The sequence below is a fragment of the Myxine glutinosa genome, chromosome 8, assembly GCF_964187855.1.
Source record: "Myxine glutinosa chromosome 8, kmMyxGlut1.1, whole genome shotgun sequence".
NCBI classification, from domain to species: Eukaryota; Metazoa; Chordata; class Myxini; order Myxiniformes; family Myxinidae; genus Myxine; species Myxine glutinosa.
The window spans coordinates 160957881-160979339 of NC_136268.1; the positions used below are offsets into that span (position 1 = coordinate 160957881).

The window sequence follows — 21459 nt, forward strand, 5'->3', positions numbered from 1 at the left end:
AAATTTGAAAAAATTTGAAAAAAACAATTACGGAATTTCAAGTGGCCCAATATCTGAAAATGTTCGCAACATATTAATGTACATTTGTGCCAAATTTGGTGCTTGTATCACAAAATGCACAACAGGTTTGCTATGCTGCTACACTACTCACCTTTTGTTGTTGTTGTTGTTGCAAAAAGTCGAATATTAAAACGTCTATTGCATCGTAATTTGAACATTTTGTTTGAACTATTGGTACCCCGTTGTTCACCTACCAACCAAACAAACTGGTTTATACTTTGCGTTTTAATCTGTGCACGGACAAGGAAACTTTAAAAAGAGGGGATATTATTTAATTTGTTGATATGGAACATTAATTAATTTAATGGTTTGTGGATACTGTCCACCCAAGTTTGTACGAGCATGTCCAGCCAAGTATAGGATCATTCGTTCGCTCGATGAGTAATTTCCATCCACACAAAGTTGGACTCAAATGTTTTTGTTGCTTTGATAAGTTATTTTGATAGTGTTTGCTTTACTTGGAGTGAGATAATTATCAGACTGTTTAATCCTCCTTTAGCCATTATTGCCACTTCCAATGGGCACCATTGAGTTATTTTTATTTATATGAAGTTATTTGTGTTTTTTTTTCTCTTGGTGATGTCTCAAGTGGACAGGCAGGTGGTCTTTGTTTTATACCGACTCCTCTCTGGCTTAGCCTTCCCCCCCCCCAGCCCTGTCTGGGCTCTGTCCCCCAAATATTCCTACAGGTCGCACAAGATCTGCCTGCAACCCTCTTCTGGTTAAACTGCCAAAATCAAGACTCTCTGCTCACCTTCACTCCTTCATTCCTCTTTTCTCCCGCCTCTGCAATAAACTCCCTCACTCTCTTCAATCCCACTCATCCCTCCAGGTCTTTCAAACAGCTGTTCACCACCATCTCTTATCTTCCCCCATCCAAAACCTTGATCTTTTCTACACCCGTGAATTCTCCCCAGATCCACTTTTCTGAAATACCAACTTCTTTCCTGGAAGTTATAGCAGTGTCCATGTGTTTTTTTACCTCTCCCACCCCCGCCTTCCTTCCCACACCTCCTCCCCCAAGCCCTCTCCCTGCCACAGATCTCCCGATGTCCCTGCTCTCAAATGTTGTACTTGTGTGCTTCCCGCTCTCTCCCCATCTTGTCTCCCGCTCCCTTTATTATGTCGTATGTGCCCGTTTTTTTTTTTTTGTCATTATTGTTAGCTCTTACACGAGCCTCGATCTTGTATACAAAAACAAAGAAAAGAAAAATACTTTGACTAAAGCTGCTTTGTTTGTCACACCCAATCTGTCCATTAAATTTCATCCCGATCCATCTACAACATTTTGAGATATTCTGCGTACAATATGGATACAGGTTTGAAGTGTTGGCAGTATGGATTCTATAAGTTATGACCCAAGACAGGTATCCACTCCATTACTGTATCACAAGGTAGATTTGGTAATTGGCAGATCTATGTATATGAAACATCGTGATTAGTGTTTTAACTTATTTAGAATTCTGTTACACTATTAATAATTTCCTTCCAGTTTCTGAGTATACTGCTGCTCTCATCATGCTCGTCTTGTTGCAAATTCATTTAGCCAGGAAGTTCCTGGGCATATAGGGCATTGTGCCTTGAGGCCTTGCCTGCCGACTTCTCCCAGGGGATTTGAACCAATTGATCTTCCAACGTGTTTTGAAGTCAGACCTTGCGGTTTTAATGGCAAGCAAGGTCAGAAAGATGATTCTTTAAATATGGATTGTGCGAGTCTGCCTGTCTGTCGTGTGAAAAAAAAAAATATATATATATATATATATATATATATATATATATATACAAAGCACCAAGCAATGACAATCCTGAGTGGGAAGTTTTCATGATTCCTGTGATACATTTGGTCAGTGTCTATGCAGGGTCGAATACCTCCATTAAAGAGATGGACAAGAGTAATGTGGATGCTGTACATTTGGACAAGGAGGACGAGGATAAAGACAATGATACAAAGAAGAAAAAACGAATTGGCTTCAGGGACCGGAAGGTATGTCAATATGGTTGGTGAACCTGTAATAATAAAGTCCTAATAATTTTAATTAAACCTAAATAATTGAGTGTGCTTTGTATGGCAGCCCATACAAAGGATTTCCGGTGGTGCACGACACCGCATCACTTTCATCGACTTGGGGGAAATTGTTATTCTTAGCAAGTTTTCCTCCTCGTATGAAAGTTTAAATGTCCATCACATCGAATTTTCTCCTCAAATTGTTCTGCTGTTGTAAGTCGCACATTTAATGTAAATTCAAGGACTCATTGCAGCTACCAGTTGTATGATTTAACATGGGGTAGTTTTTTCGAAATGGAGAAGATTATGGATTGTTATAAGTTTGAGGGGACGAGGTTCCGACTTACAAGGGAGTCCGGTCATCTGGCAAGGTCACGCAACGTTTCGGAGACCGCTGGCGCTGCTTTCGCGCTCACTGCCTTCGGCCCCCACAAGCCATTGATTTTGATTACAAGAAAAACTACTCATCGTATGGAACTCATTTTCTGAGCTTATTAAAGTTGAAGGCCTTATGACATTTTGCAAAAAAATTCTCAAAGATAATTATAAACTGCATGATGTACTTTATTTATATCTTTTTTTTTATGCCTACGCAACCAAAGACATTATTTTTGTGTTGTCTGTCCGAGCTGTGTGTCCGTGTGTCTGTCCGTGATCAAGTTTTGTTACCGCAAATACTTCTGAACTGCTAAAAGGATTTTTTTTTTAAACCAAACTTGGTACAAAGGTGTATTTTGATACAAACATGAATTGATTCGATTTTGGGATTTTCAGCTGAAAGTAGCAAATTTTAGTTACCGCAATAACGTGAACTGATTAAGGGATTTTGACCAAACGTGGCATAATTACCTCCGCCACCAAAGGTTGATGGAGGTTATGTTTTCACCCCCTGTCTGTCTGTTTGTCCATTTGTTTGTGAACAAAATATCTCAAAATGTTGTGGATGGATTCGGTCGAAATTTGGCAGAGATGTAGCGTATGTGACAAGGACGAAATTATTAGATTTTGGTGAAGATCCGGATTCGGATCCGGCTACTAGAATTTTAAGTGATTATTCAGCATCGGGAATCCCTGGTGTTGGGCTAGCGGCTAGGGTGCCGGCTTAGGATCCAAGGATCCTGGGTTCGAATCCCGGTCGATCGCTGAATTAACGCCAGGGGGGTTGACTCAGCCTGTTCATCCTTCCGAGGTCGGCTAATTGAGTACCAGTTCACTGGTAATTCCCTGTTTGTCGTTAAAGGCGGCAAAAAGGGTTGGCGTCAGGAAGGGCATCCGGCCGTAAAACATTGCTTCAAAAAGGGGACCAAAAAACAACAACAACCACGGTTCCCGAAAAAGGCCAACCCCCGCTTGCGGGGAAAAATGGCCTCTAAAGGTGGTTTTTTATTCAGCATCGGGAGATAGGGCAAAAAACGATACATAGCAGGATATATCAAAAAGTTATAGACGGATTTGAACGAAATTGGTGGACCGGTTGTGTGTGTGACAAGGAAGAATCGATTCGATTTTGGTGAAGATCCGGATTCGGATGAGAATTATTTAATTTTTTAACTGATTCTTCACCATTGGGAGATAGGGCCAAAAACGATACATAGCAGATATCTCAAAAAGTTGTGGACGGATTTGGACGAAACTGGGTGGACCGGTTGGGTGTCTGACAAGGGTGATTCGATTCGATTTTTGTGAAGATCTGAATATGGATTCGGATATAAGAATTATTTAATTTTTGTAAGTGATTTTTCACCATTGGGAGATCGGGCCAAAACGATGCATAGCAGGATATCTCAAAAAGTTATTGATGGATTTGGACGAAACTTGTTGGACAGGTTGTGTGTGTGACGAGGAAGAATCGATTCAATTTTGGTGAAGATCCGGATCTAGCTGGTAGAATTTTTAAAAAGTGATTCTTCACCATTGAGTGATGTGGTCAACCAGGCGGAGGTATGCTCCCTACTGAGTGCCATTCTACCTCGGGACTGCAATGAGAAGATGAACTGATTGAATATTGGATTCAAAACGTCAAAGGTCTCTGGTCCTTCAATTAAACATCATGTGCTCTTCAATTATAAATGTTACTGCAATAACAGTCTGATGGTAAATGGGATTTCTGATGGTAATATTTCTTCAAGCTGGGAATCCTCAAATGAGACTAGAGGTAGTTGTGGAGAAATCGAGGTGGTTGTGACATAATCTTGTAACAGACTGATTACTCCTGACTACTGACTGTGAGTAACAGACTACTTATTTCTGTTTAGTTTTATGCATAGCTAAACTTAGGCTTTTTCTCCACAAATATGGACAAGTCTTCAAGCAGCCATCAATCATCTGGACTGGTCTCCCATCTCCACTGCCTCTGACATCAATTCTTCCTGGGAATTCTTCCAAAGCAAACTGCTCTCTCTCATGCACAGATTTATCCCATCTCATCTTCAGTTGTCTTACCCTTCCTCCCGTCCATGGTACACTGAATCTTGTGGTGAGGCATTTGACCTGAAACAACTTGCCTTTGCCTCGTGGAAGGCTAATCCAACTGAAGGCAATTTCAGTTCCTTCCAACAAGCTCGGAACAAGTGTGTGTCTACCCTCAGGAGTGCCAGGAAGCACTATCTCTCCACACTCAAGAATGAACTCTCAAACCTGTCTCCTTCCTCCAAATCCTGGTGGCATCTGGTCAAATCAGTTTCTGGTGTTTGTTCCTCCTCCATCCCCTCCCTTACCTCAAATGGCTACACAGTTGACACCGCACGTGACAAAGCCGAATGCCTCAACTCTGTGTTTGCCTCAAAATCTTGTCCTCAACCCATCTCTCTCTGTTCCCACCTTTCCCAGTCGAACCCTACTGCTCCTGGACTCTGTGTCCTTCTCTCCTGACAAGGTGGAGAAGTTTTTGTCAAACCTCGACTCTGATTCTGCAACTGGACCAGATGGCATCAGCCCACGGGTCTTAAAATCCTACTCTGCCGCTCTATCTCACCCTCTCTCTGTGCTTTTCACCCTCTCTTTTGCTCAAGGTCATCTGCCATCTGCTTGGAAATCAGCAAACATTACCGCTTTACACAAAAAAGGTGCAAAAACAGATCCTTGCAACTACAGACCAATCAGCCTGGTCCCAATTATCAGCAAAGTCATGGAATCCATCATTGCTTTGGATATCAAATCCTTCCTCTTCTCCAATGGCTTGATCTCTGATCATCAATTTTGGATTCAGACCAGGTCATTCTACTCTGGACATGCTGCTTCTGCTGTCTCAACAATGGATGGAGGTCCTCAATGCCAAACAGGAAATCAGAGCTGTCTCCCTTGACATATCACATGCCTTCGATACGGTCTGGCACCCAGCTCTGCTCACCAAACTCTCCTCCTATGGTATCCATGGAAATCTCCACGCATGGCTTGCGGACTTCCTCTCTGGTCATAGTCAACGTGTGGCCCTGAATGGGTTTCTCTCATCTCCTCTTCCTGTTCAGGCTGGAGTTCCCCAAGGCAGTGTTCTGGGCCCTGTGCTTTTTCTGGTCTTTGTCAATGATCTCTCAGACTCTGGAAAATCCTCTCTATCTCTTTGCTGATGACTCCACTCTCTGCCGCTCCATTCCTCTTCCCTTAGATCAGCAGTCTGCAGCCTCCTCACTCTCTGAAGACCTGGACAAAATCAGACTGGTCAAACAAGTGGATCATGTCTTTCAATCCTGACAAATCTCACACTCACGATGTCTCTCCGAAAAGACCGACTGGACAACCCTCCCATCTACTTTCTCAACAATCCTCTCCAAGAAGTTCTGTCGCTCAAGCTTTTGGGTCTCACTATCTGCCATGATCTTTCTTGGGAAAACCACATTTCCAAGCTGGCCTCCAAAGCTAGTCGCCGACTGGGCATCCTCCGCCATGTGAAATCCTTCCTTGGCACACCTGAGCTCCTCACCACATACAAGGCTTTCATCTGCAGCTCAATGGAATACTGCTCCCCCCTCTGGGTTGGTGCTCCTGCCTCACACCTCGCTTGGCTTCACGCTGTTGAAACCAAAGCTTTCAGAATCATTGGAATCTCCCGCGATGAAGCTATCTCCGAGGGCCTTTCACTCACTCACCGCAGGCAGGTAGGTGGTCTTTCTGTCTTCTAATGACTCTTCTCCGGCCTTGCTCCCCCAGCTCTCTCTGTGCTTTGTCCCCCAAATATTCCTACAGGTCGCACAAGATCTGCCAGCAACTCTCTGATGGTTAAACTGCTGAAATCTAGGCTCTCTGCTGACTGTCACTCTTTCATTCCTCTTTTCTCCCGCCTCTGGAACAAACTCCCACACTCCCTTCAATCCCACTCCTCCCTCCAGGTCTTTAAAAGAGCTGTTCACCACCATCTCTTATCTTCCCCTATCCAAAACCTTGATCTCTTCTACCCTGCGAATTCTCCCCAGATCCACCTTGTTTGAAATTCGAACTTCTTTCCTGGAAGTCCTGGCAGTGTCCATATGTTTTATACCTCTCCCACTCCCCCTTCCCATGCCTCCCCCCCCCAAAGCCCTCTCCCTCCCACAGATCTCTCGATTTCCCTGCTCTCAAATGTTGTGTTTGTTTCCTTCCCCCTCTCTCCCCATCTTGTCTACCGCTCCCCTTATTATATGTTTTATGTGTCGGTTTGCCTTTTTGTGTGATTAATGTTAGCTCTTTCACGAGCCTCGATCTTGTATACAAATATTATAAAGCTTGTTCTTCCATCTCATCTGCAAGTCCTGTTAGCAGTCGGTACCATTGATTGTGTCACCCTGTGTCTGTTGCCTATGAGAGGAGAGGTTGGTTGTGTCAATGAGGTGTGAAGGTTGGGAGAGGGTGCAGGGTTGCTCAAAATTCTGCCCGTTTAATGTAAATTACCTATCGAGGGCATATTGTATTTGTTACCAATTGAAATGTTTTACGCTGCAAGCGATGCTGTACATTTCATGTGCATGATGTATGCTTATTGAGCCTCACCAATTTTCACATTGTAATGCGTGCACATGGTGTGAATGTGCTAACTGTGTTGCATTTAATTTTTTCTCTGTCGTTGTAAAAACTTGCTTCGCACGTCCGAACCATTCTTCCCAGGTGATAGAATATGAGAATCGCATCCGAGCATACTCCACTCCAGACAAGATTTTCCGCTACTTTGCGACTTTGAAGATTTACAATGAGACTGGGGAGTCTGAAGTCTTCATGACCCCCCAGGATTTTGTTCGTTCCATTACACCCAATGAGAAACAGCCAGAGAGTGAGTGCTGTGGATCTGTGCTGGAGAGGGTGGGTGTAGGGGGGCATGCGGGGTCTCGGAGGGTGGGAGATGAGGGATTTGTTTGAACGGGCAGAGCAATGTTTCCTTTAGGATGATATTTTGCTTTGACTTTCGGTTTCCGATCGAGTGCTCTCATGCCATACCAATGTAGGAATGTCTCAAGGCAATGGACCGATCCACCCTTGCATCCTATAATTCTATAATCCTATAACCGATCCTATAATTATCAATCTCTAAAGCCATCCGTACACCAAACACCATATCCGCTCTATTCTCAGACATTCAGAGTATTGATACCAACCGTGTGACGTTGATGCAGAAAAGAAGAACCCATTAATTGTGACTATTTGTTCCCGCAGGGAAATGCAATATGGACCTGTACGCGCATGTAGTAAAGGATCTATATTTTATTGTATTGCCAAAGACTTGCATGTATGGGGTTATTAAAGGGTCGGGTGGATGACCTATCTAATCTTCTTCTATTCCCATATTCTGGTGGTTGGTGGGGGAAGATCTACCTTCACAAACCGGCCTGACATTTGACTAAGGTTAGGGTAGGAATTGGTAATTTGTTCATGGTACCAGCACGAGCTTCTCCAATCTTCTTGAAGAATAGGCCGCGGGGTCTTTAACGTCCACCAATTACCAAGACACCATTTTGACGTCCATCCCAGGGTCTCTCCTTGCCTGTGAGATGCCAGGATGACAGTTTATAGCTGGGTTGGGATTCAAACCCAGGCTAGACAGTGTGTATGTGCGTGTCGCGAGGTCATCATTCCAGCCCTGATGCCTTGTCTAGTATAATTAGATATTCTTGTCTTTGATGCGGATGTCTTAACTACCTTTTCTTGGCCTTGCCTCCTTTCGTATTTTCCTTGTCTTTATATTATGGGTTCTGGCTTTTCTTCATGCTTTCTATCTTTATATTGTTAATTCTCTTGTTACTGCAATAACATATTAACTTCTCAAAATGTTTAACATTTGGGTGGGAGGTCTGATGGTAATGTTCCTTCAAGCTGGAATTTCTCAAACTAGGGCATGCCCGTACTATATATATATCTAAAATTATATCCCCCCCCTCTATTTACATGAAATGGTTTGGTCCAAAGCGAACGGCTTGCGAGTACGGTGACAATCCCCCCCCCTCTATTTACATGAAATGGTTTGGTCCAAAGCGAACCGCTTGCGAGTACGGTGACAATCCCCCCTCTCTATTTACATGAAATGGTTTGGTCCAAAGCGAACGGCTTGCGAGTACGGTGACAATCCCCCCCCTCTATTTACATGAAATGGTTTGGTCCAAAGCGAACGGCTTGCGGAGTTTGGTAAAGAAATCGCCATAGCTCGGTAACTACTTGTCCGATTAATATGAAACCTTGAAAAGGCACATCCTCAGGTCCCCAGCAATATACCTGGCAAGTTTCAAGTATATCGGACCCGTGGTTGTCGAGAAACAGCGGTCACATACAAACATACAAACATACAAACATACACACAGAGATTACTGGAATTATAGATAGATAGATGAGACTTGAGGTGGTTGTGGATAAACTGAGGTGGTTGTGGATAAACTGATGTGGTTGTGGATAAACTGAGGTGGTTGTGGATAAACTGAGGTGGTTGTGGATAAACTGAGGTGGTTGTGGATAAACTGAGGTGGTTGTGGATAAACTGAGGTGGTTGTGGCTAAACTGAGGTGGTTGTGGATACATTGAGGTGGTTGTGGATACATTGAGGTGGTTGTGGATACATTGAGGTGGTTGTGGATACATTGAGGTGGTTGTGGATACATTGAGGTGGTTGTGGATATACATTGAGGTGGTTGTGGATATACATTGAGGTGGTTGTGGATATACATTGAGGTGGTTGTGGATGTACATTGAGGTGGTTGTGGATATACATTGAGGTGGTTGTGGATATACATTGAGGTGGTTGTGGATATACATTGAGGTGGTTGTGGATATACATTGAGGTGGTTGTGGATATACATTGAGGTGGTTGTGGATATACATTGAGGTGGTTGTGGATATACATTGAGGTGGTTGTGGATATACATTGAGGTGGTTGTGGATATACATTGAGGTGGTTGTGGATATACATTGAGGTGGTTGTGGATATACATTGAGGTGGTTGTGGATATACATTGAGGTGGTTGTGGATATACATTGAGGTGGTTGTAGATATACATTGAGGTGGTTGTGGATATACATTGAGGTGGTTGTGGATATACATTGAGGTGGTTGTGGATATACATTGAGGTGGTTGTGGATATACATTGAGGTGGTTGTGGATATACATTGAGGTGGTTGTGGATATACATTGAGGTGGTTGTGGATATACATTGAGGTGGTTGTGGATATACATTGAGGTGGTTGTGGATATACATTGAGGTGGCTGTGGATATACATTGAGGTGGTTGTGGATATACATTGAGGTGGTTGTGGATATACATTGAGGTGGTTGTGGATACATTGAGGTGGTTGTGGATATACATTGAGGTGGTTGTGGATATACATTGAGGTGGTTGTGGATACATTGAGGTGGTTGTGGATATACATTGAGGTGGTTGTGGATATACATTGAGGTGGTTGTGGATATAAATTGAGGTGGTTGTGGATATAAATTGAGGTGGTTGTGGATAAATTGAGGTGGTTGTGGATAAATTGAGGTGGTTGTGGATAAATTGAGGTGGTTGTGGATAAATTGAGGTGGTTGTGGATAAATTGAGGTGGTTGTGGATTGAGATGGTTGTGGATTGAGATGGTTGTGGATTGAGATGGTTTTTGATAAATTGAGGTGGTTGTTGGTAAATTGAGGTGGTTGTTGATAAATTGAGGTGGTTGTTGATAAATTGAGGTGGTTGTTGATAAATTGAGGTGGTTGTTTATAAATTGAAGTGGTGTGCAGCTCTTTGTAGGGGAGCTGCACATCAACGAACCCCCTCTTAAATTTGAATGCTCCATGGCTCCATGAAGTAACGCTCCCTGACTGGGTCGACATCTTGCACCCTGTCTGGAATCGCCTGCATGTCCTACAACACCTCACCCAGGAACTTTACCAAAGCCTCGCTTCCTCTTCCTCTTCATAATTTCCCACCTCCTCCTCTTCAGAAACATTGGTAATGGCCTCCAACTCCTCGGTGAACTCGTCGCCATGCACGGTGATAAGGTCCTCCAACTCCTCAGGCTGCATTTTGTCAAATCCTTCCTCTTCATCTGCTGTGCCAACCCGACAATTTCATGCCACTATTCTGTGTTGTCAGAAAATTCTGTGAAGTTATTCATTGCCTGTGGCCACAAGTTGTACAAGCACACATTGATGGTGGAGGCTCTCACCTCATACAGCGACTCCTTGATGGCGCTGATGCAGTGGGCAATGTTGAATTCTTTCAACTTAGCGGTTCGGGCACAGGCTTGGGATCCTAGGATCCTGAGTTCGAATCCCGGTCACCGCTGAATTAACACCAGGGGGGTTGACTCAGCCTGTCATCCTTCCGAGGTAGGCAAATTGAGTGCCAGCTTGCTGGGATGAATGATCCTGGTGTGTACCCCGGTTTAGAATAGGTACACCGTATCCCTGCGCATCGTAAGAGGCGACGAAGGGTTGGCGTCAGGAAGGGCATCCGGCCATAAAAACATTGCCTCAAACAGGAAACCATGATTGCCATGGGGCCCGCAAGGCTAACCCCCGCACTAGCGGGGGAAAATGGCCTTAAAACGATCATTCATTCATTCACTGCCCGATGGTGAGCCCTGGGTCAGACTCCTTCACATCTAAAATGTGGCAAAAGGTGCGGCGGGTGTAATAATTTGTTATGGTGGAAATTACACATTGGTCGAGTGGCTGGATCAGGGAAGTGGTGTTGGATGGCAGGAAGGTCACATCGGCGTTCGGGTGAGCCACAACCAGGTCCGTAGAGTGGCCAGGAGCGTTGTCCATGGGCAGTAGAACCTTGAACGCAAGGTTTTTATTCTGCCAGATGCCTCTCCACCTGAGGGGCAAAACAATTGTGAAACCATTCCATGAAGATTTATGCCGTCTCCCACGCTTTACTGTTGGACCTCCAAAAACATGGGCAGATTTTATTTGTTGTTGCCCGAGAGAGCACGCGGGTTCAGGGAATGGTACAGCATCATGGGTTTCAGCATGAAGTCCCCTTTTGCGTCTGCACAGAGGAGAAGAGATACCCGGTCCTTGGCGACTTTGAATCCCGATGCTGTCTCCTCGCGCGTCGAGATGAAATTTCTCATGGGCATATTTTCCAGAAGAGGCCGGTGTCGTCTGCATTGACGACCTGCTCTGGGAGGTATCTCCTTTCGTCGATCAGCCTCGAGAGTTGAGCAGGTAATGTTTCGGCCGCTTTGTGGTCGGCGGAGGCACGCTCCTCTGTGAGCATTACTTTTTGAGATCGAACCCCTCTTTGAAATGGTGGAACCCTCTCCTGCTTGCTGTGAATAGACGCGGCTGCTTGTGCCATCATTGCTGAGCGCATCACTTGTGCTCGCACCACCAGCGCCAGACAGATGATTGTAAATAAGTTTCGCCTTTTCACGAATGAGAGGTCCATTCAAAGGCATGCTCTTCGGCATGTTACCATCTATCCATATGCTGAGCCTTCTCCATCCTTTCTATGTGGACCTGAGTTGTTGGGGTTGTAAATGGTGATGTATCCCGCGAAGCTCTGTTCAGTGTGAATGGTGGTACATCCCACGAAGCTCTGTTCACAGTTGAATGGTAGGACATCCCGCCAAGCAATTGTCAAGTCCGAGGCCGATGAAATCCAGCGTTGGGTGGATAGCAGGTTGGTTTTTACTCTGAGGCGAACTCCGAATAATTGGCGGTGCTTTTTGGTGCATCGGGACAAAAGGCAACGGGGTGCTTACCTGCACAGAGCTCACGGGGCTTTTATCTGAAACACACTACCACAGAAACACGACACACAATTGAAAATGCAACACAAATGGATTTAATGAAATATATTAAAGAACCGTGAATGAACAGTGAGGTAAATCTAATATCCTAATTGAGGTACCTCCACATGCAGACTCAAAAACGGACAAGGGAATGATTAAGAAAAGAAAAGAAAATCCCCCCTTTCTGCCGGTACTCAGCTCTGGTCTCGACGAGCAGTTTGGTGGGGCCGGTCGACGAGAGGACTGTGCCTCGAAGTGCCCAAACTGGCACTGGTCAATTGCACCTGCACACCGAGCCATGCAGCAGACATCCAAACGACTCCCACTCGATCCCGAGCCAGCCAGCACAACACGGTCCCCAGATCCCCTGAAGAGCAACGGGTCAACAACACCCCTGACTCCAACACTGCAAGGTTCTCCGGGCTCCGAACGGTTCTCCTCATGATAGCACCCGGGAAAACGGCGACCGCCCGAGACGAAAGCCAAAACAAGAGCGAGAGAGAGACTCTTCTTCCTCTGTTCTCGAAGTCTCTCGGTGATGTCGCCCTGACCAATCATGCAATTCGGGGGCGGAGCCTCACGGCCCTCTTGACTGCCCACCGATTCGCTGCCTCTACTGGGCGGGGCCTTTTTCCTCAGTCAGTTGGTAGGGCAGGGTTAATTGTAGATCTTAATGTCCGGGTACTGTCGGCGGTGGTGGGGCTGGGTTCAGCCCGATCGGGAATGTCCGGGTTTCTGTCGGCATTTATGCCGGTTGTTGTGGTTTAATGGAGCGCTCGTTATTGTTGTAATTGTAAAGATGTGGGTTTTTATGGCCGGCTTGTTGTAATTGTAAGAGCATAGCGGAAATCACAGGAGGCAATCACACAATGGGAGAACTACCCTTAGACCCTACCTAATTAGCATGTCTTCACCCTCTCCCAGTGTGAAGAACACATTAACAACCTTAAGCTCACAGTTTTTCGACTTGCATACATCAAGATGGGCTTTCTACTCGCGCACAGTCCATGCTAATACTACACAATCCTGCCTCCTCTATTGTATTTCGTCCCCTACCCTCACAAACATACGTAACACTATGTTCAGTGTTGATGGTGGCACATCCGCCTGGGACACTCTATGCTGACAATCTACTGTACAGTTTGAGACTTTACTCCCGAGAAACTAAAAATGTATTTCCCCCTCCACATTATTATTGTTGTTTGGGGTCATCAATTCGCATTTTTAAGAATTCATCCTCAATACTCACTTCTTGCAGGCTTTGTCGAGCTCCTCCGTTGTCAACTGTAATTTGTCGAACATTGAAGACACAAGCATCGCATCATCCACATATGATATCCGTCGACATTTTGTCAGTCGGCCTGGACTGTGGCTCATATCGAGCGATAAAGTTATTGGAGCATGGAATGAAGGTATTGGAAAGGGTGTTGAAGAAGAGGATAAGGAAGAAAGTGAAGATCGATGAAATGCAGTTTGCATTCATGCCAGGAAGAGGAATGACAGACATGCTTTTTATTGTAAGGCAGTTGCAGGACAAGTACATGCAGAACAGGAAGAAGAGGAAGAAGTTGTTTCTTGGGTTTGTTGATCTGGAGAAAGCATTCGATAGGGTTCCACGTGAAGTAGTGACATGGGCATTGAGGAAGTGAGGAGTGGAGGAATGGTTGATCAGAGTAGTGATGGCAATGTTCGAGAGAGCGCGCACAGCTGTAAGGACGAAGGACGGGAACAGTGGTGAGTTTGAGATGAAGGTGGGAGTGCATCAGGGGTCGGTACTAAGTCCACTACTATTTGTAGCTGTGATGGAGGTGCTGGCTCAGAACGTAAAGGAGGCTTTACCGTGGGAGTTGTTGTATGCAGATGATCTGGTGTTGATTGCGGAAAGTATGGATGGACTGAAGGAGAAGATGAACAAGTGGAAGGAATGTATGGAGACAAAAGGTCTGAAGGTGAATATCGGAAAAACGAAGGTGATTGCAAGTGGTAAAGCATGTGGTGAGGTGGAAAGAACTGGGAAGTGGCCGTGTGCTGTGTGCAGGAAGGGTGTCGGAGTGAATTCCATTCAATGTACAATGTGCGCTGAGTGGGTTCATCAAAAATGTAGTGGATTGAGAGGGTCATTAACCAGTGTGGCAGTTACATTCAATTGTAAGGTGTGCACAGAGGGAGCTGCAGATGGAGGAAATGTTGAGTTGGATCTTGGAGACGGCATGAAGCTGGAAGGTGTGAAAACATTTTGCTATCTCGGAGACATGCTGAATGGAGAAGATGGATCAGACTCGGCAACGGTTGCTAGGGTGAGATGTGCATGGAAGAGGTTTCGGGAACTGAGTGGCGTACTGATGAGGAGGGGAGTGTCGTTGAAGCTGAAGGGAAAGGTGTATGCTGCATGTGTGAAGTGTTCTGATTTATGGGAGCGAGACATGGGTAATGAACGTAGAGCAGCAATGAAGGCTGGAAAGGGTGGAAATGCGAATGCTTCGGTGGATGTGCGGAGTATCGTTGAGAGACAGGAAGACAAATGATGAATTGCGAAGGATGATGGGAATAGTGCCTGTGATGGATACTGTGAAGAGAAACAGGTTGAGATGGTTTGGTCATGTGTTGAGGAAGGTTGAAAGTGACTGGTTTAGAAGAGTGATGGAAATGAATGTAGAAGGAAGTAGAGGATGGCGAAGACCGAGAAAGACTTGGCAAAAGATGGTGGAAGAAAAAATACGGGCAAGGGGGTTAACAAGGGGAGATGCAGAAAATAGGTCAAAATGGAGAAGATTGTCATGGGGACCGCAAGGCTAACCCCCGCTCTAGCAGGGAAAATCGCCTTAAAATGCCTGTTGTATTTTGTCAGTCAGCCGAAGTCCCCGATCCAGACTTTTCAGTTCTTTCATGACAAATTCAAGGAATATGTTAAACATGGTTGGGGACATGATACATTCCTGTCTAATTCCAACATGTACTTGCAACCATTCTGTCAGTTGTCCTCCAATAAGGACTCATCAAACTCGTACATATTTCTCATTATTACTCCCGCGAGGGAGTAATGCATTCGATCGTGTCCGTCCGTGTGTGTGTTCGGGTGTTTGTGAACAAGATATCTGGAAAAGTTCTGAACGGATTTGGATAAAAGTTAGTGGGATGATTGCCCCTTGGGATAAGGAAGAATTGATTAGTTTTTTGGTGAAGCTCAGGATATTATTCCGGATCCAGGAATTTTTTGAAGGATTTTTTACCATTGGAAGATAGGGCTCGGCAGCGGCCACCCACGGTGGGAGTATGCGCTCTACTGAGTGGTGTTCTAGTTAAAACTATTTTTGGATCAACCCCAATTTTTTTCATCATTTTCCACAGGGCCTCCCTCCACAGTAAGTCAAAAACTGCTTGGAAGTCGACAAAGTGAAAGTGTAATGGGGCCTTGTGCTCATCTGCCTTTGCTATTATTACCTCCACCACCAAAGGTGGATGGGGGTTATGTTTTCACCCCTGTCTGTCTGTCTGTCCGTTTGTGAACAAGATATCTCAAAAAGTTGTGGATGGATTCGGACGAAATTTGGCAGAGATGTAGCGAATGTGACGGGGACGAAATGATTAGATTTTGGTGAGGGTGAGGATTCGGATCCGGCTGCTATAATTTATTAAGTGATTCTTCACCATTGGGAGATGGGGCCAAAAACGATACATAGCAGGATATCTCAAAAAGTTATGGATGGATTTAGACGAAACTTGTTGGACCGGTTGGGTGTCTGACAAGGACAAATATATTCGATTTTGGTGAATATCTGAATATGGATTCGGATATTCGAATTATTTAATTATTTAAATGATTCTTCACCATTAACCAAAACCAAACCAAACCCATACCATACACAGAGCCATACAACACATACAGCATACACATAGTGATAGGGCCAAAAACGATACATAGCAGGATATCTCAAAAAGCTGTGGACAGATTTGGATGAAGCTTGGTGGAGAGGTTGTGTGTGTGACTCGGAAGAATCGACTCGATTTTGGTGATGGTCTGTATCAGGATCTGGCTCGTAGATTAAGTGATACGTCACCATTGAGTGATATGGCCAACGAGGCAGAGGTATGCGCTCTCTACTGAGTGCTGTTCTAGTTTCCTTTTAAAATCATTTTCTCTACAGCCGCTTGAGCGATTGACACTTTTCACCAGAGGAGTGACTACTCGTGTACATTAAAAAAAAAAAAAGTGTGATGTCATAGGCACATGGTGTGGCAGCCATGTTGTAAGGAAAGGAAAATACTTTGGTCGTCTTCTCCAAAACAGCTTCATGGAAAATAATTAATGGAAAAATCTTACTATATCGATGTGAAACTGCATGCACATGATCTATTAGACTTGGGGAGGAATGTAGGGTGTAAATGTCGACCTCATAGGTCACATGGTCTAGCAGCCATATTTTTTTTGACGAATAAACAAACTAGCGGCTACTGCTGGGTTTTCACAATCGCCTTGCACCTATCAAGGACGCGGAGCGATCACCATGCCGGGCTCGTCCAGGACGCCCGGGCAGGCTCGCCCTCAACTTGCCAGGCCGCAGCCAGGACGCTCGGCCACGCCCCCTCTCGCCTTTCCTGGGCAAACGCTCCGGGATAATGTGTGTATATATATTGCTGCCCGATAAACGGACTTTTCAGAGTACCTGAGTGTTTTGTTTGAATAAAGCAACTCGGACGAATTCCAGCTTTTTGTCGCGTCCATTCTTCCGATCGACGTGGGAGCCCGAGCTCCTTCATTGGTGACCTACCGACATGGACACGGCAGTGGCCCTTAAACTGCCTACCTTCTGGGAGGCTCACGCGGCGGTTTGGTTCGCACAGGCGGACTCCCTGTTCGCCCTGCGAGGCATCACGGCCGACGACACCCGCTTCCACCATGTGGTAGCAGCGCTCGGTTCAGCCACCGCGGCCCGCGCCCTGAGCCTCCTCGAGAGCCCGCCAGCCGCTGACAAATACGGCGCGATTAAAAAGCTCCTCCTCGACGCTTTCGCCCTCCCATCGGCGGAACGCGCACGGCGCCTGCTCGACCTGCCCGAGCTCGGCGACACGCGCCCTTCCGAGCGAATGGACTACATGCTTTCGCTGCTCGGCAAGCACTCTCCGGCATTCCTGTTCCGGGAGCTGTTCCTCCGTCAGCTGCCTAGCCCGGTACGCCTCGCCCTGGCAAGCACGACGATCACGGATACCCGTGCCCTTGCCAGGGAAGCCGACAAGATCTCCGCCGCAGGCCAGCGCATCGCAGCAGCGACCTGGGGCCCACCGCCGTCCGACGCAACACCCATGGCGCCCGAGCACCCGGCACGGTCGACGACCGAACTGCCGACGCAATTGGCGGCCGCTACACCGAGCCGACCACCTCCAGCACGACGACCGGGGCCTCCACCTGACCAAGCGTGGTGTTACTATCATGCCAGGTTCGGACAGAAGGCCCGGACATGCCGACCCCCGTGCACCTTCGGCAGGCCGGGAAACGGCCGGGCCGGCGTTCATTACCAGCCATGAGCGCCGGCCACACGGGCAACTTACTGTTCATCACGGAAAAAGCGTCCGGACGGCGCTTCCTGTGCGACACCGGCGCCCAACTGAGCGTCATACCCGCCTCTGACCAGGACAGGCAGTCCGCGGTTTGCGGCCCCTCCTTGGTTGCAGCCAACGGATCGGCCATCCGCACCTTCGGCCCGCGCAACGTCACCCTCTGCTTCGGCGGCCAACGCTTTGCTTGGACGTTTGTAACCGCAAACGTGCCCATGGCTCTGCTAGGCGCCGACTTCCTCTGCGCACACGGACTGCTGGTGGACGTCCAACGGCGTCGTTTAATCAACGCCGAAACCTTCAGCTCCCTGGTATGCACATTGAGCAGCTCCGCACCGACCGAGCTGGCATGCGCCCTCCCGGCGGCGAACGAGTTTGCTCGCCTGCTCACGGAGTTCCCGGCCCTCAGGCGGCCGACGTTTTCGGCCGTCGCAGTACGGCATGGGATCGAGCACCACATACCAACCACGGGCCCGCCGGTCTACGCCAGAGCCCGCCGCCTCGACCCAGCCAAGCTCGCCATGGCCAAAGCCGAGTTCGACGCTTTAGAACACCTCGGCATCGTGCGGCGCTCCGATAGCGCGTGGGCTTCGCCACTACACATCGTCCCAAAGCCAGGGGGCAGCTGGCGCCCATGTGGCGACTACCGCCACCTTAACGACGCTACCACCCCCGACAGGTATCCGATCCCGCACATCCAAGACTTCTCCGCCCGTCTGGTGGGACGGGTCATTTTTTCGAAAATTGATCTCATACGGGGATATCACCAGGTACCTGTCAGGGAGGCCGACGTCCCTAAAACGGCAGTCATCACGCCGTTCGGCCTATTCGAATTCTTACGGATGCCGTTTGGTCTCAAGAACGCGGCTCAGGCGTTCCAGCGCTTGATGGACGGCGTGCTGCGTGACCTGCCGTTCCTTTTCGTTTACCTGGACGACATCCTCGTCGCCAGCACGTCCCGGGCCGAGCACCTCCTCCACCTCCGAACACTGTTCGGGCGCCTCAGCGAGCACGGCCTCATCGTCAACCCGGCCAAATGCCACTTCGGCACGACGGCCGTTGATTTTTTGGGCCACCACATCACCAAGAACGGGGCCGTGCCGCTGCCAACCAAGGTCGAGGCCATCACCACGTTCCCGCGTCCCCGCACCATAAAGGCCCTGCAGGAATTCCTGGGAATGGTGAATTTTTATCACCGCTTCGTGCCCCGTGCTGCTCAACTCATGCGGCCCCTCTACGAAGCCCTCCGGGGCAAGCCGGCCAAGCATGACATTGCCTGATCCGCAGCAATGGACGCGGCCTTCCAAAGCTCGAAGCGGGCCCTCGCCGACGCAACACTGCTCGCTCACCCGGTGCTCAACGCTCCCATCGCCCTCACCACGGATGCCTCCGACTACGCGGTGGGCGCCGTACATGAGCAATGGGTGAACGGGGTTTGGCAGCCACTCACTTTTTTCAGCCAGCAGCTCCGGCCGAACGAGCTCAAATACAGCACGTTTGACCGTGAGCTCCTCGGTCTACACCTGGCCGTCCGCCATTTCCGCCACCTCCTGGAGGGCCGACCTTTCATGGCGTTCGTCGACCACAAGCCGTTGGTTTACTTAATGGCCAAGGTCACGGAGCCGTGGTCGGCCCGCCAACAGCACCACCTCTCCGCCGTGTTGGAGTTTACCACGGACATCCGGCACGTCGCCGGCAAAAACAACGCCGTGGCCGACTGTCTTTCCCGGGCCAGCGCGAACGCGGTCCACCTGGGCGTGGACTTCGCGCTTATGGCGGCGGACCAAACCACCAACACCACGGTGCAAGCCCTCCGGGCGGCGGACACGGGGCTCTGCCTGGCCGACATCCCCTTCGCGGACACTGTCCTGCTCTGCGACGTCTCCCAAGGCCAGCCTCGCCCCATCGTGCCCGTCACCTGGCAACGCCGCATCTTCGCCTCCCTCCACGGCCTTTCCCACCCAGGCCGGAAAGCTTCCCAGAAGCTGGTGTCGGCGCGATTCGTCTGGCACGGCCTTCGTCGGGACGTCCGCGATTGGACCAGCACCTGCACAGCCTGCCAACGGGCCAAGGTCCACCGACACACCCAGGCCCCGCTGGCACCTTTCACCGTGCCCGAACGACGTTTCGACCACATCAACGTGGATCTGGTGGGCCCCCTCCCCCCGTCACGGGGGTTCACACACCTGCTCACCATGGTGGACAGGACCACCAGGTGGCCGGAGGCCGTTCCCCTAGTCTCCACCACCGCCGACGTGGCGCAGGCTTTCATCGCCACCTGGGTCGCCCGCTTCGGCGCACCGGCGGACATCTCGTCAGACCGCGGACCACAGTTCACCTCCGAGCTGTGGGGCGCGGTCGCCCGCAACCTGGGGGTCAAGCTCCACCGTACTACGGCCTACCACCCCCAAGCAAACGGGTTGTGCGAGCGATTCCACCGTTCCATGAAGGCCGCGCTCATGGCCGGTTTAAGACGGCGGTTGGGCCGACCGGCTGCCGTGGGTCCTTTTGGGCCTCCGCACGGCCCCCAAGGAGGACCTCCAGGCATCCACCGCCGAGCTTGTCTACGGCCAGGCGCTACGCTTCCAGGGCGAATTCGTGCCCGACGCTACCAGTCGCTGGTCCGCAGCTCACCAGCGCTCGGACCTCCAGGAGGCCGCCCGACGGTTTGCCCCCGTGCCAACATCCCACCACGGTGACCCCCAGTCCTACGTCCCCCCAGCACTTCGCATAGCGGAGTATGTTTTTGTGCGTCACGACGCACATCGGGGGCCACTCCGGCCGCCGTACGACGGGCCCTTCCGGGTCCTGCGACGGGACGACAAGTCGTTCGTCATCGACATCGGCGGCAGGTCGGACCGGATTGCGGTGGACCGCCTCAAGCCGGCGCACGTGGACGTCGACCAACCACCACGGGTGGCCCTTCCGCCGCGGCGAGGCCGCCCCCCGTCCACGGTGCCCCCCACTCGACCGCCCACCACCACACCGGACCCCCCCCCCCCCCCACGACCCGCCAGGGGTCGCTTCGGCCGAGTCATCAGGACCCCCCTCAAATTGACCCTGCCGGTGCAAGTCGATTCTGGGGGGACGTGTGTAGCGGCTACCGCTGGGTTTTCACAATCGCCTTGCACCTATCAAGGACGCGGAGCGATCACCATGCCGGGCTCATCCAGGACGCCCGGGCAGGCCCGCGCTCAACTTGCCAGGCCTCGGTCGGGACGCCCGGGCAGGCTCGCCCTCAACTTGCCAGGCAGCAGCCAGGACGCTCGGCCACGCCCCTCTCGCCTTTCCTGGGACAAACGCTCCGGGATAATGTGTGTATATATATTGCTGCCCGATAAACGGGCTTTTGGGAGAGTACCTGAGTGTTTTGTTTGAATAAAGCAACTCGGACGAATTCCAGCTTTTTGTCGCGTCCATTCTTCCGATCGACGTGGGAGCCCGAGCTCCTTCAAAACAACCTTTTAAAAAATGTTCTTATGAACAGCTGGACAGATCGAAGTGAAACTTCACAGATATGATCCACAAGCCTTGTGGATACAAGTGTATTCACACAAACGTAATCGTTCACATGGTCTGACAGACATATTGGATTGCACATAAATCTCTCTTGAACCATTTCATTGTTCAACATGAAACTCGATCCATGATGGACTCGGCATGGGGAA

At 48.9% G+C, this 21459-nt stretch overlaps 1 protein-coding gene across 4 annotated transcripts in view; it reads left to right on the forward strand.

Annotated features, from left to right (window-relative positions):
• Positions 1–21459, forward strand: part of MICU1 (mitochondrial calcium uptake 1) — a 147052-nt gene that overhangs the window by 52942 nt on the left and 72651 nt on the right. For all 4 annotated transcript variants that reach the window (XM_068125482.2, XM_068125480.2, XM_068125483.2 and 1 more), the window contains 2 exons: positions 1909–2044; positions 7142–7304. In XM_068125482.2, the coding sequence (XP_067981583.1) occupies positions 1909–2044; positions 7142–7304 (299 nt within the window). The remainder of the gene's footprint in view (positions 1–1908; positions 2045–7141; positions 7305–21459) is intronic.